Raw genomic sequence first — 16,089 nt, 5'->3', positions numbered from 1 at the left:
AGAAATATAGTCTGAAATGAGATGTTATTATCATTGAGACAACAGGGGTATACAAAAAAATCCGATTGTAGCTTACAGCAGCCGACTATTTAGGTTAAGTTTATAAAGTTGTGGACGGCCACCAAGCGTCTTCTGCCTCACGGCTGCGCGCATCCAGTTTTGTTGGTAAACGGGAAACCCGTGTATAAGCCCTTTTCGCTCCCCACTTTGATGCAGCATAGGTTTCCATTATATCAGTCATCTTTTCCCTAAAAGGGGGCGTGTACGTGCAGCACATACAACGTTCCATTCTATTCGTCAGTGCGTATTGTTTAGTTTCCGGTCTAGTGTGGTGTTGTAGTTGTTCTAACGTTACTAGTTGTTGCAACAGCATGTGAAAAAACTACAAAGTTTGTTTAACCAAAAAGAATGTTAATCTCGTTAAAAAAAAAAAAACGCCCGTTAAAATAGGTTTACGTTAACGCTGTTAATAACGCGTTTAACTGACAGCACTAATATATATATATATATATATATATATAAAATGCATTGACCATGGCGACAACAAGTCCTCCCGGAGTTGTGCCTTTTATCATTACTTACAATAACTTCGTGCACAGAGGAAATAAGCGAATAGCTACATGCAAGGTGTGTGGCACCAGGATAAATTATGCCTATTCAACGTCTGATTTCATCAGGCATCTCCAAACCCACCCAGATAGGTCAGTCACTTAGGCCTAGCATATATCGTCACAGGTGACAAGTTAACCATCGCAAAGTGTTGTGCTAATGCTGGGAACAGGCAGGGATGGGCAAAAATACATCAGGATGTATTTCAAAATAAAATACCTAATACCCTCATTTTTAATGTATCAAAATAAACTACAAAATACAGTAACCATATTATGTATGGTTAAAATAAAATACTCTTTTTTGTATTTTGAAAATACTCAAAATACTTTTTTCAAGGAAGTATGGAAACACTGCAAAAAATGTTTATCCCAAACATTTAGCCTATTAAAACTATATAGTAAAAAACAATGTATACAATTTGGCCCGTCATACCAAATAGTATACCGTATGCAAGTTCATGTAGTGTAATCAGAATTAGGAATAATTCAAGAATTTACATTTAGTCATTTGGCTGATGCTTATCCGAAACGATTGACAGCTTTCAGCTAACCACATTATAATCAATCGGCCAAAATCATAATTGTGTATCTGTGTCGAATTTCGGAATTCAAGTCCAGTGCAGAACTGAATAAGAAAATCATAAGGCTATGTATCTTGAAGTTCCAGTATGTGAGAAACTTAACGTGCCTTAATATCTTCAACCTCAAGTATGCAGCTAATAAGGAAATAGAATTGTTATTTAAACTAGAAAATGTAATTTCGAGAAAATTACCAGTGCATTAAAATGCAAAACATACTGTATATTAAAGCAACACCAAAGAGTTTTTTGTACCTTAATATAATGTTTCCAAAATCGTTTCAGTGGTTCATCAACTCGTAACAGGGTGAACATTCTGCATTCGCTTTGCGGCCCTCTGTCGGCTATAACCGCACTATGTAAGTTTGCCAGATCGGGTAGCGGATCAGTAGTTCGATGAAATGAGACATAAGAAACTACAAATTTGACTTGCTTCTGATGTCGCAATATCATACTTTCATTAAATCGTGCAACATACTCAGCTGTGTCTGTGGACATGTTATTTGCAAAGCCAGTGCTAAGTTAAATAGTTGAGTATTTAAATAGTTAAGTTATTTAATAGTGAATTACTGTAGTGAGGACATTTATTTTGAAACAGTTGTGGGCAAAGGAAATAGTTTAACAGGATCTGTAGTCTTAAGAGAGCCAGATTGTATGCTTAAAGTTTGAGACAGAGTATATAGTTTAAAAGTTAAATGTAGATAGTGTAATGGGTGTTGATAGACAGAAAGTTAAATAGATGTTGATAGGCAGATTGTTTAATGGATGTTGATGGGATAGTTTAATGGGTGGATGAGTGAATGGTTTGAAGAGGATGAATGGATAGAAAGTTGGATGGAATGTGCCTTATATCCTTGTAGAATGGAGATCCACAGAGAGAGTTGGCCTAATTGAGCAGAAAGCAGTTGATACAGTTGCAATCAGTTTAACTGGCTTTTTGATGGGTCCTAGTTAAGCAGCTGGAAGTTGATACAGGTGCAAATCAAGTTAATTAGCCCATTGTGATGTCATAGTGCCAATGCAAAGTCTATGGGGAAAAATAAGCTTGTTTTTTGTTTACATCTCAAATTATAAAGTTTACAAAAGTGAAAAATACAAGTGTCCTTTTCAAGACACAACTTTCATTTCCTTCAACCCAATAAAATACAAATGACAAAATACTATTTTGTATTTGAAATACATATTACAAGTTTCAGAAATACTACCCATCCCTTAGGTTAACACTGTATTTCACCAGGTCCGAAGCAAACCAACCCATTTAGGGCACCAAAATGGCCAGCAGCGGCACTGTGTAGCCTATCTTGACATGTCTTTAAAGGAACCATATGTAAAAAATGTATTTCAATTAATCATAAAATTGCCCTGATATGTCACTAGACATTAAGAAATCATGTTCATTTCAAATACTTATATCACTGACAACAGTAGTCTGGCCAGGATATTGTCATAAAGTGAAGTTGCAGCCCTCAACTGATGTTGATGTTGTCATGTTGTGTTTTGGCCTAATGCGCCACCCTCCACCTATCTACTAATCACAAAGTCAGTAGTGTTTCATCATCCGGTTGCCAACTCTGCCAGTCAGAGGGGAGGGGAAGGGGATACATCGCTCTACAGTAATTTGAAAGTGATTGTAGTACCAGTTTTGGCCACAATCTTACATACGGTTCCTTTAAGTTCTGGGTTTACAATATACAGGTAGTAGGCTCTCTGTTGATTTTAATGAGTAGGCCTCAGCCTAACTGTACGTACACACCGCCACCGACACCAAAGAAGCTCGGGTCACCCTGTCAAGGACGCTTGTCAAAAAAGTACAGGGAAGCTTTGGACGCTTTAGCCGCTTTGACATGACAGCATTTTACGTTCGATCATGTTCTATCTTACTACTTTATTTAAAGGCTGTCTATTCCGATTGGTTGCTGGTCGTTGGTCGCTGAACCGTGTCATAGCTCATTACCATAAAGTTGACTGACTTTCAACTTTCTGCTTGACGCTCAAGTTGCTCAAGACGCCCAAAAGGTGACGCCCAGGGTTCTAAATTAACTTTTTTGATCACCAACCAATGTGGCTGATAACTTTCTAAAGTTAGATAGATAGATACAGTAGATAGATAGATAGATAGATATACTTTATTGATCCCTAGGGGAAATTCAAGGTCACAGTAGCATACAGACAACACACACACACATTCAATAACAGCAGAAAAAGTAATTGAAAGTATATAATATAAAAAACACAACTAAGCAATAAGGACTGTAGAAGATAAACAATATACTAAATATACAAAATACAAATGATAAATTATACTAAATAAAACTTAATCTAAATCAATTCTAAAAAACAGTATCCACATAGTGGGTGAATAATCAATCAGGTGCGCTTGCAATGACAGAAGCAGGGACTGAGCCTGTGGTTCTCAGTGCATAAGGTAAGGTAAGGTGCTCTGTGTGAATGAATGTCATGGTGACGGTGCAAATGAGTAAGTCAAACAGTGCAACAGTGCAAGAATAAAGTCTATATATCTATTTATAAATAACTATATTAAGAAAGGTATGTGGCATGGAAGGAGGGGTTATGCATATGTGCTAATACAGCACGTACTAAAACAGTGAGGCAGAAGACAAATGTAAAGTGACTAGTAGACAGACAGTTCAAGACATTGAAGGTGGTGAAGAGGCAGACAGACTATGCGGAGAAGTCTATTTCTCCTCTTCCCTTAAGTGATGCGTTAAACAGTTCAATGGCCCTGGGGATGAATGACTTTCTCAGTCTGTCTGTTGTACAAGGCAGTGAGCGAAGTCTCCAGCTGATCAGGCTCTTCTGCTTAACAATAGTGCTGTGGAGTGGGTGACACTCATTGCCCAAGATGTTGATCAGTTTGTTCAGGGTCCTTTTGTCAGATACTGAAGTGATGCACTCCAGTTCAGCACCCACTACAGAGCCAGCTTTCCTTACCAGCCTGTCAAGTCGCCCCGCATCCTTCTTCTTTGTGCTTCCTCCCCTACCACTGCATAGAAGAGGACGCTGGCAACAACAGACCTGAGGAGCTTGCTGCACACATTGAAGGAGCGCAGCCTCCTCAGGAAGTACAGCCTGCACTGCCCTTTCTTGTAGAGTGCGTCAGTGTTGGCTGACCAGTCCAGTTTATTGTCCAAGTGGAGACCCAGGTACTTGTAGGTGTTTATCACCTCGACATTGACCCCATTAATGGAGACTGGTAGCAGAGTGGGCTTAGATCTGCGGAAATCCACCACCATCTCCTTGGTCTTTGAAGTGTTGAGTTGGAGATGATTGAGTTTGCACCATTGCACAAAGTCCTCCACCAGGCTCCTATACTCCTCCTACTGCCCGTTCCTGATACACCCCACAATTGCAGTGTCGTCAGAAAACTTCTGCCGTGTTGTAGCAGAAGTCAGATGTGTACAAGATGAACAGGACTGGAGAGAGCACAGTTCCCTGTGGCGCTCCGGTGCTGCTGATCACAGTGTCAGAGAAACAGTTCTTCAGTCTGACGAACTGTGGTCGCCCGATCAGGTAATCTGTGATCCAGGTTACCAGGTGAGCGTCCACACCCATCTGCAAGAGCTTGTCTCCCAGTCTGAGGGGTTGGATGGTGTTAAAAGCACTTGAGAAATCAAAGAACATTATTCTCACAGCACTTTTCCCCTTGTCCAGGTGAGAATGTGTCCTGTGTAGAAGATAAGTGATGGCATCATCCACGCCCACTTTCTCCTGGTATGCAAACTGTAACGGGTCTAGTGCATGGCGTACCTGGGGTCTGAGCATACCTAAGACGAGTCGCTCCATTGTCTTCATCACATGTGATGTTAGAGCGACAGGTCTGTAGTCATTAAGCTCACTAGGATGTGGCTTTTTAGGGACAGTGGTGAGACATGATGTCTTCCACAGTGTTGGAACTTGTCCAAGGCGTAGACTCCGATTGAAGATGTCAAGTCAAGTCAAGTCAAGTCAGTTTTTTTAGTATAGCGCATTGAACATGCACAAAGTGCAACCCAAAGCGCTCCACATAAAAGACATTGACAAAAAACAAAAGACAATAAGACAAAAAAAATGCCAGACGGAGCGGCGTAGTCGCCAGCGTTGACACCACATTTAAAAAATAACAAACACAAAAGATGCCGGACGGATCGGCGTAGTCGCCAGCGTTCCCGTGACACTAAGACATACAAGACAGACAACACAGCAAATTGATTGAACAGAAGATGTGCTTCAGTGGCTCCCCCAGCTCAGCAGCACAGGCCTTGAGTAGCCTTGGACACAGTCTGTCAGGCCCCGCTGCCTTACCTGTGTGCAGTTTCTTTAGTTAATAACTAAAGCCAATCAGAATTTCTACTAGCCAACTTTTTTCCCGGTGAAAATAGGAGAATTATGAGTTTATGAGATGAGTGTCACTGAATGCATTTGATCATTTTATTAACATTGTTGGCATGAATAGGCCTACATACCACAAAATATACACAGAAAGTGCAAACACTTCATTTCATGTTTGGGATCTCTATCTATCTATCTATTTATCTATCTATTTCTCTGTCGATATCCTCATCCCCTGCTTAATTTTCTTCTCGCCCCCATAAGTCTGTCCCAACCACCTATGTGCGGGCCTACGTTCAAGTTGGATCTTTATGAGGACCCGAAAAGTATCTTTATGTAACATGCTGTTGGTGCATGTTGACATTGTATACTGTATCTAACAAGAGTGAAAAACAGTTTGCAGTAGCCTACAGCTACTATTTATTGGCTAAATGTTGATCCCTCCTCTGTCTATAGGTGCCCTACGCACAGTGCGTGATGCGAGTGGTGGTGATCACTGATCAGCCAAATTTTTTTAAAACTGACAATTTTCGCCTACAAGCTCCTCACGTTCCTCTCCATCTTCAGCTAACTCCATAGACAATAAAATAAACGATCTAGCTGCTTCAGGTTTTGCGGCCTCCGTTACATGACATCAGCCCCCCACAAAGGAAATAGGTTAACACAATGCGTTAATTGCGTTAATATTTCGTAACGTGTTATGTATTTGTCTTATGTACATGTGTTATGTACTTTTTACTTTACTTGCTAACTCCCTCCTCTTTCAGTCTATGCTCCCTGCTCTGGCTCGGAGCTCCGTTCGTTCTTCTAATTCCTTGTGTTTTCTGGTAGACACTTGTTCTTTTCCATGGTCTCTCACGCTGGTTTCACTGCAAACTGTGCGCAGCCAATGGGCGTATGAAACGTCATCACGTAGTATTACGGCACAGTGGTCATGGGAAATGTAGGAAGTACTGCCAGTGGGATATATGAAAGAGAACAAAGCCGTATGTATCATGCATGTAATGCCTCATGCATCACCAGCCAAACTGGCTAGTAAGTTTTTATTAACACCTGCCAAAATTAATTTTTACCCGCATTTAGAACCCTGGTGATGCAGACGGACTTGCCGCTTCTTGCAGCTGAGAGAAGCCGGCTTCCATTGAAAATGAATGACTTCCTGAATCTTTGGAAGCTCAAGTCAGCGGCGGTGTGTACGTACAGTAAAGTTACAGCATTTCTATCACAATTGACCAGACTTTGACCTTTTGTCTGTTTGTCTATTACATTCTACTGTTGTTAGCCTTAAGGTTAGGTGCCTTGCTCAAGGGCACTTCAGCAGTTCCCAGTGGTTGGAGATCGAACCGACAACTAGGGATGGGCATGATTAATCGGCGATCGATAATTGATCATTAAGAATTTCGTTGATCACGTTAATTTGTTGTTGCAGGTTGCGTTACATAGTGTGTCTTGAAGCAATGAAATGAATTTCACTGTGTGGCAGCAATTAAACATTATATCACCTGGGGACAATATTTGATGCTATAGGCTACTCAGTTACCTACGAGTTTCCATTTTGATTTATGAAGAGTTTACGTTGAAGTGTGGCGTGGGACCATTTCATTGTTTAAAAAATGATAGCCTAACATTAGTTCACTGCAAACACTGCGATGTAATAATTGCCTACCAGTAGGGCTATCAGTGCACGAGCAATAGAAGACATTGTTTCGATTTAACTCAATTAATATTTTATATTGCTGGTTGGTTTAATACCTTGTGAAAAGTCGTTGTCCTACAACACCATGGGTCTCCAACACGTCACTCTCAAGCTCAGTCGCTTGCTGTCACCTTCTGAGCTAGCCAGAGGCTGAAGCAGTAGGCCTGGGCTACTAGTACTACATTTAAACACAATTGTTGCCACGAGTGGAGGCATTCCAGCCTACGAATTTAATAAAGTAAACCATGCAATTCACACTCAATTTAGGCTACTTGGCTACGCAAGGTTTCCTTTTACAGCACAGCGCACGTTTTGAATGAATGAAAGCGGCTGCCTTCTCGCAATAAACAGCGGGAGAAAATCCTGACTCTTGCCATCAAATACCCCCCAGATTTCAGTGTTCATCAAACCCAACATTGAGCAATATAATCAAACTGTCCAAAAGTAAATTAAATCCCAAACCAAACGGAAAATCTTCTGCTTTTGATAGCGGTATCCGCTCCACACAAAACACATGTCTCACAATAAAACGCACGTAGAAATGAAGGCCTGCTCAATATAGCCTACGCCTGCCCCAAATAAAGCCCTGTGCTTTGCGCAGCCTAAGTTAAATAAAAGACCCCGGACATAATTTGAGGATTTACGGTAGTTATTTTTTTATGAGGCTTTGTTAAATAGCCTAATTAATTATTATAGGCTAATCTCTCACCCTCTTTCTTGATTCCGTGCCTTGGAAAGTTTTGAGTTACATTTTGACAAAACCTGTCAGATCTAAGCATTATTATGTTTTTGTTTAGTTATTGTTTAACATGATTCTTTTTTATAATTTATTATTTTGGAACAAACAAAGGTCTCTGTTTAATCTGAACGCCGACTCGCATTCCGCTGCTTTAGAGCACCACAGCGCTTAATATCTTCAAGTTTAGCCTAACCAAATCCAGTTTAACTGACACAATTTATTCTTCTTGTGATAAAGATCTCATCGAGGAAAAAAAACGCTTTATTTTTGTATTTTCATTGCATTTTTAAATTTAGAAATAGTTAAATAAATAATGAATTTTAATATAGGCCTAGACATATTAATGATTATTTGATAGCCGATCGTTAATTCTCCCAACGATCGACTAAGAAAATGTAATCGAATGCCCATCCCTATCGACGACAACCCTTCGTTTCCAAACCCGAAGCCCTAACTAGTAGGCCCGACTGCCCCCCAAAGGCCACAACTGTTGTTTTTTCCCACTGCAAGTGTTCATGTGCTTTTGGAATGTGTGAAAAACATGGATGCACCAACAAAGGTTAAAACATACGCTCACTAATCTTAAATGAACAACTGTATTTGCTTAAAAATATGGTGTACGACACAGCTTAAGGATATGCAGCTTTCAAGTGACAAAAACGGCAAATTCCCAAGTTCACATCAAAACTGTTGGACATGAAAGGCCACATGGACTACGAATGAACTACAACGTGAAGACGAGCCCCCAACTAGGTAACTCAGGTAGCAAAATCATCCCCCAGTTTCCCACCTCTTATTTCCACATGAAGTGATGTGAATGAAGATGTTTTCACTGTTGCTGCCTCCCAGCCTGGGGGTAAAGGGCTGCCTAAGGGTGGAACACGCACTGATACAGCCTGTAGGAAGATCTTACAGATAGCTAGGTAGGTATGTTGATGGCAGGCAGTACAAACACATCATATATATTGTACAAAATAGACACAATGCACCGTTTCAAAGGTTTGGTGATGTGATAGCTTCTTGCAAAGTAAGGTGATGTGATTCATTGAAAAGAAAAACACCATTCCTTCAGTTTTTTCTCACAAATTTGTGACCTTATAACGTCAGAGTATATCCATGATTTTTCTCGTAAATGTGTGAGTTTTGTTCTCGCAAATTTGAGACTTTACAATGACAGAAAATATCTGAGTTGTTTTCTGGCCAATTTACGAAATTTCAGAAATTCTTACATGTGAGAATATTATCAGTAGATTTGTCTAAGGTATAGTGAGTGAATTATTGTATGTTGAAACTTTACCTTTACCTTGGTACTTCTGGAAAACATCTGGATTACTTCTATTTCACCTGTTACCATAACAGAAACAATAGGTCACAACACATCTAATTCATTGATTAAACAGAGACAGTGGTATAGTTTTCAACATTGAACATTGACAATCAGGGAGATTTCCTGGATTTCTCACCCAAAATACATTAAAATGTCAACATTCATATTTCTGTTGCTATTCTTTTGCTAACAGCAATAATTCATTTATCATTGTCATTATTATTATTATAATTTCTGTTTTTGTTTGTTTTGTTTTGGGTAGGCCTACTGTGTATTTTTCCTTTTGTTTCTTATATTGAGTTAAGTTTGTGTTAGTTTGCCCTTTATTTATTATTATTATTATTATTATTATTATTATTATTATTATTATTATTACTACTACCACTAATATTGTTTGGTTTCTTTTTTGTCTGTAAAGTACTTTGTGCTCTGTGCTTGAAAAGTGCTATATAATTCATAAATGTTTATCATTATTATTATTACATAAACAAAACGTACAAAAGATGCTTTCTAATCATTAATAAAATAACATATAGGCTACCTACTGTATGTATACTGTGTAGACAATGTTCTTAAAAGTGACCATTTATAAATGAGTTAGAGAAATTATTATTATTATTATTATTATTATTATTATTTTAAAACAAAATTACTTTGTCATTATTATCATTTGAATAATATATAACAGTCTTCTTTTTTGGGGAGGGGGGCATCGGCAGCACTGCAATATCCCTCATTTGGGATTGAGGAAGTTGGCACCCCTAGTTATAGTCAATATTTTTTATTGCGGTTTAGGCCTACTGTTACTCCGGTAATCGTTACATCCCTACTCTTAAGGTGCTCTAGTAAGTGTTCTAGTGTTCTAGTAAGTGCTCTAGTGCTCTAGTAAGTGTTCTAGTGTTCTAGTAAGTGTTCTAGTGCTCTAGTGTTCTAGTAAGTGCTCTAGTAAGTGTTCTTGTAAGTGGTCTAGTAAGTGCTCTAGTGTTCTAGTACGTGCTCTAGTGCTCTAGTAAGTGTTTTAGTAAGTGCTCTAGTAAGTGTTCTTGTAAGTGGTCTAGTAAGTGCTCTAGTGTTCTAGTACGTGCTCTAGTAAGTGCTCTAGTGTTCTTGTAAGTGGTCTAGTAAGTGCTCTAGTGTTCTAGTACGTGCTCTAGTAAGTGCTCTAGTGTTCTAGTAAGTGCTTTAGTGCTCTAGTAAGTGTTCTAGTAAGTGCTCTATAAGGATAAACAAAAATGTGGCCACTCATCTTGGTTTGACTCTGTTTCATGACCATGTTATTTACGGCCACATTATCAACTAGATCTAGATATGGTACTGCAGAAAGTGAGACAATGAGGAAGTAGAGCAAATACACAAGGATGATGTCATATTAAATTATGAAGTATGAAAAACATGTTTAGTCTGAGTAATAATTCATGATGAGTGGGGCTTTATTAAAAATACATTGTTTTGCTTAATGTTTGCATTATTGTGAAATTAATTTGTGCATAAGCAACAATTGCATAACCATACTTGGCATTTAACTAAATTGGTTACACTTTACTTGACAGTATCAAGTTTTACCTCCTAGGCAGCAGCTTAGCCACATAACACGGATTCCCTTGTAGGTGTAATAGAAAGAAACAAAATTCCAGTGGATATTTCATGTCTTCTCAAAGACTGGCAGCTGATAAGAGTGATGTTTTTTGCCAAAAAAAAATAAAGCCAAAACACGTCCGTGAATTTAAGGATTTTAACCGCATGATGTGAAGTTACATGCAGGTCTCTTTTACGGAGGAAACTAAAATAAAACTCTAGTCACAAATTTTGATCGTGTTGGTATAAATATATGTTGAAGTATGTGATTCCTACAGTGTAAAAAAATATACTAACATCTTAGAAACGTTGTAAAATTATTGAAATAGAAGTATTAACAATAATGTATAAACATATATGAACATTAATATTTCATTTCTAAGTCATGTTCAAACCTATTCAACTAGTAGGCCTAGGCTAGGCTATGCAGGAGGCATGGGCCCATTAATAAATAAATAAAAATATACACTGACTATGTCAGCGAAAATAAAATAAAACTTGATCTGCGCAACCTTCCTCTTATCACAGGGAATAGGCCTACACAAAGGACAGAAAATCTGGAAAGAATATGGGTACACGCTGTGTTTTCAAACTGACCGCAACAACTGTAAATAGTAGGGGGGCCTATGTGTCTAATTTGGGGGCTTGTGGGAATTGCATGTTAATTTTTGGAGAGTATTATATTTTTGTTTTGTTCTTGAGTAAAAAAAAAACATGTCTCCATTTTTGTTAAGGTTTTGAAGGACCCAAATCAAAGGTCAAATTCAGAAAAGGTCATATTTGGTGTTTTGTCCATAAACCTCACATTGCTGTCATTATAGCATAGGGTTTGGTGCCAAAAAGCAAAGATATTCTACAAGGTAGTGTGCAAAAGTGGACCACATAAACAATACAACATTATAAAACATTTTTAGGCTGATGATTGATCTCTCTAACAAGAAATTGTGCCTAAAATGCTCAAAATTGTCCGCTTAAAAAAATAATACTTCAATATCAATACTATCAATTCATGCCTATTAGTGTGCTTGAGTGTAGGCCTAGCCTGCTCTGCTAGTTCTTGCCTTCACCCATTCAGAGCACAAAGTGCCGAGATCTCTGTTAAATCAAGTTTAATAGACTTTTACATATAGCTAGTACCAGCTGAAGTCTGTAAGGCCTTCCGTAGCCTATGTAAGTGTGAAGAAAAGAGGGTAAAAGGATCAGATAGACAAACAGACAGGTGTGTGTGTGTGTGTGTGTGTAACAGAGAGAAAAAGAAAGAGAGACACTAGCAGTGACAGTTGGCTGTGTTGATAGCTGGCAGTTATATCATTTAGAATATTGAATAACCTGAAGCATAGTGCTCTGTTCTTCATGCACATTTTCATAGTTCATGGTGGCACAGTCTAGTTAGGTTATATTCTGAGGTGTGTCTTTCTGTTAGTCAGGTGATGGCAAGAAACAGATTTTGGCCTATGTATCCAGTGGCAGATATGTGTGGACTGGCGAATGACCCATCACTAGAGACATATGCCAAATTTCTTGTCTTTGTCCATGAGAGAGTATGGAGATGGTGATCACAGATCAGCCAACGATTACAATGTTACAGCGCAGTTATTTTACAACAGAGCAAAGCTGTTTGGCACAGAAACTGCTACAAATCCACCTGTAACAGCGAGCATCTGCAGCATGCTAAGATTCACCACTAGAAATCATATGAAGCAGGCAGATCATCTTCTGCAGGTAGACCATCTTCTGAACCTGCAGCAACACCTGCAACTGCATCAAGTCCATCTAGAGGGACTTATACACTTGTTCAGCAGCAGCTGCTGCCAGCATAGATAAGTGCTTCTTCTGTCAGAAGCAGACAAAAGAGTGTCTTCATGAGGTGTCCTCTTTTAATGCAGGCAACCAACCAAGAGATTTAAGTAATATTTTGAAGTCAATGACTTTTAACAGGTAGCCAGTGTAAAGATGCTAGGGTGGGGGAAATATGTTCATATTTTTTTTGTGTGTGAGCAGCTGCATTTTGTATAAGCTTTTTAGAAAGGTATTATTACAGCCAGCGTAATAGCATTGCAATAGTCTATCCTTGAGGTGACAAAAGCATGGATTAATTTCTCAGCCTCTGGTAAGGATAAGGACTTCCTTATCTTTGAAATGTTCCTTAAATGGTAAAATGACGTTTTGGTGATCTGTTTTATGTGATTATTTAGTGCTAGGTCCTGGTCAATTATAACTCCTAGGTTTTTAACACTTGTGGATGAGGTCAGTGGAAGATCACTATGTAACCTGTGATGTGGATAGGAGATCCCCCATCTTTTTAGAACCTAAAACCATGACTTCTGTTTTATCTGAGTTCAAAAGCAGAAAATTATGTCATCCATGTCTTTATATCTCTTATACATGTGTCAAGTTTGGCTAACGGGGTTAATTCATCAGGTTTTATGGAGAGGTATAGTTGTGCATCATCTGCTAAACAACAGGGGCCCCAGTACTGAGCCTTGAGACACTCCATATTTTACCTTAATCTGGGTAGATGGTTTATTATGCACCTGTACAAATTGTTGACGATTAAGAAGGTATGATCTAAACCAAGCGAGTGCTGAGTCTTTGATGCCTATCAAATTTTTAAGTAGTATGTCATGGTCTATTGTGTCAAAGGCAGCGCTGAGGTCCAGGAGGACCTGTATTGATACAAGGCTAGGTTTTTTGAGGGAGGGCTTATTAACAGATGTCTTAAACGACTGTGGTACATGCCCTGATAGAATTGAATTATTTATAATCTAGAGCAAAACATTATCCAGGAAGGGTTGAGCAGTCTTAAGAAGGTGATTAGGAATACGGTCTAGTAGACTAATTGTAGATTTTAATGAAGAAATTGTGGAGGTGAGATCTAATATGTTATGTATATGTAAATGAATTAAATGTTTGAGGTCTCATCTGTGATTCTGTTATGTTTTCGCTATCTTTCAGCAATGGAGCGTCTATTTGGTGAAACTGATCGGTTATTGATCTTATCTCTAATTGTTTGACATACAATCATAATACTGACATACAATCATACTGTTGAAAATAACTGTTTTGTGAACGTTATAACATAGCCATAGCCCGATGAGCCAGACCCACATTAAAATGTAGGGTCTGGGCACTCACCGTTCGCAGGGGCAGGATAATCAGTTGTCTTTCAAATTCCCTCTGCACACAATAGGACAGCAGCAGCGCTATGAGTCTCATGCGTTTCCCAGAGGAGCTAGTTGGCTAGTTCAAACGTTTGCCAACTAACTTAATAAAAGCTTAACTCGTGTCACACTGTTCGCCAAAAGCAACATCCATCTCATTTGTTTTCAAGTAGCAGGGAATTCAAGCCAAACCGTTGCAACTCTGCCATCAATCATTATGTTAAGCCCACCTAACGACTCTATACACAATTTCATTGGCCTGATTAAGTTTTGATTTCTGGAGCTCACAAGCCAACGGAGAGTTGCTAGACTAGCCCTGGCAGCAAATGTAATTCGTCTAGATTTCTAGGCTAACATAGCCAGTGATTTAGGCGAAATTTATGGTGATAATTACAGTGAAATGTACAATTTTAAAAAAATAGGGTTGAAACAGGTAAAAAATGGAGACATAATTTTTCTCCATGTTCAATGACCTCTAAAGACAGTCCAACCACTCTCCAAAAATTAACATTTCAAACCCACAGAAACCACATAGGCCCCCTGACTAAAACTTGAAACTCGGGAATGTTCGGTGTGGTACTGCATCTAGGGCTTCGTGGCTGCAGTCCAGAATGAATGGAGGTCTATGGAGCTGTACCCCTCAAAATGCACTTTTCTCGGGATATACATTTTTTTCAAGTAATTTGAATATTGTATTTGAAAGGGGAGGCAAAGACAATACACTTGGTTGAGTATTATATTTTTTAAAGTCACTTAATTGTTCTAAAAAGCCTTTCAAACGTGTCAATGACTTCATTCATTAGCATGATCATAGCATAGCATCAATGCTAGCGTGCTATGGGCAACAACGACCCAACCTGTAAGAAAACGAAAGGACATGACTCCCGGATTATTTAACTTTTGATTGATAATCCATATCCGTTTTGCGAAAAATAAAATAAAATCTGAGGGTTTCAGTTGTTAAATAGGTGAAAACAATAAATGTAGCCATGTAGCTCCATAGGACCCTATGTATTTTGGACTCGCCCGCGATCGCCATCTAGGTGAACTCTGGTGAACTGCAGCCAAGTTCGGTTTGTATGGGATTAATAGAGAGTGGGGAGGCTCTCCGTAGACGGGCTCTGGTAGCTCGAAAAAGCGATCACTGTTGACAGAGCTGCATAATTACTGGATGTTGCCATAAACACTGCCACCCAATGGCCGAAACGTGCATTTTTGTAAGGTGGAATCGAAACTTAAGAAGAATCGGAGGCGAATGTGGAGCCAACTTCAGCGTCGTCTTTTGTTTAACCTTTGGGGCACTCTCATGTAAGGGCAGCACAGAGAACACTCCATGGCACCCTTTTCCTATGGAAGGGCGCACATTAATACATTACATTTACAACACTAGAAACGTAGGTTTCCCTGGCACTGAAACATTTGTCGCATGTAAAGGCCAGCCAATAGCACACTTTTGAGGACACTTTCACACGTTTTTTCTCTCTTTCTCAACCATGGGGACACCAGGTCGTCTAGGCCTATATATTTTGGGGTTACCGCTCTGCACTAGGCTATAGCAAATTCAAATTATTGCCTTGCATGTGGTAAAGTTCAAAAATAATAAATTGCCAGCCTGAAAAGCTTGTCTATAAAGACGAGATAATCTCTTTATGCGTGTACAGCTAAATTGCTGACGCTGGTGTTGTGGAAATAACATTAAATATATTCTTACCTGATTCAGGCAGAATTTCCGTCTTGCAGTGAGAATAACACACACAACTTGTTAGTTCGCTCTAGTTTCGATTTTCCTGAAATAGGCGTGTCAGTGTATGACATGACCGCTGTCTCGCACCGCCGTCATGCTATCCGGCAAAAGATTCTTTGGACGCCGCTATTTATGGATTTCCGGCTCCCATTGACTTACATTGAACACATGTAAACAAAACGTCAATTATGTGCTCAAACGAACGCCGCTGACTTGTGGAGAAATCTTATGCAAAGTGTCAACCCCTAACAATGTGCCCATTGCCCAAATTTATGGTCGACTAAGGGACCGTTCGTTATTTATAAACGGGGTCACCGGAGGAAAATAGG

The 16,089-nt window shown here is 39.1% G+C and overlaps 1 protein-coding gene across 5 annotated transcripts in view; it reads right to left on the bottom strand.

Annotated features, from left to right (window-relative positions):
- LOC125294291 overlaps positions 1-15,881 on the bottom strand; it is an 80,643-nt gene extending 64,762 nt beyond the window's left edge. For 2 of the 5 annotated variants that reach the window (XM_048242839.1, XM_048242843.1), the window contains exons 1-2: positions 15,728-15,881; positions 9,251-9,297 (exon numbers count right to left, since the gene is read on the bottom strand). In XM_048242839.1, the coding sequence (XP_048098796.1) occupies positions 9,251-9,277 (27 nt within the window). In that variant the 5' untranslated portion in view covers positions 9,278-9,297; positions 15,728-15,881. Of the gene's footprint in view, positions 1-8,743; positions 8,824-9,250; positions 9,298-15,727 lie in introns of those variants that run through there. The other 3 variants (XM_048242840.1, XM_048242842.1, XM_048242841.1) reach the window with 3 other exon arrangements.
- Between the last annotated feature and the right edge of the window lie 208 nt (positions 15,882-16,089).

This window comes from Alosa alosa, chromosome 5 (assembly GCF_017589495.1).
Source record: "Alosa alosa isolate M-15738 ecotype Scorff River chromosome 5, AALO_Geno_1.1, whole genome shotgun sequence".
Taxonomy (NCBI): domain Eukaryota; kingdom Metazoa; phylum Chordata; class Actinopteri; order Clupeiformes; family Clupeidae; genus Alosa; species Alosa alosa.
This window is presented reverse-complemented; position numbering and strand designations above follow the sequence as displayed.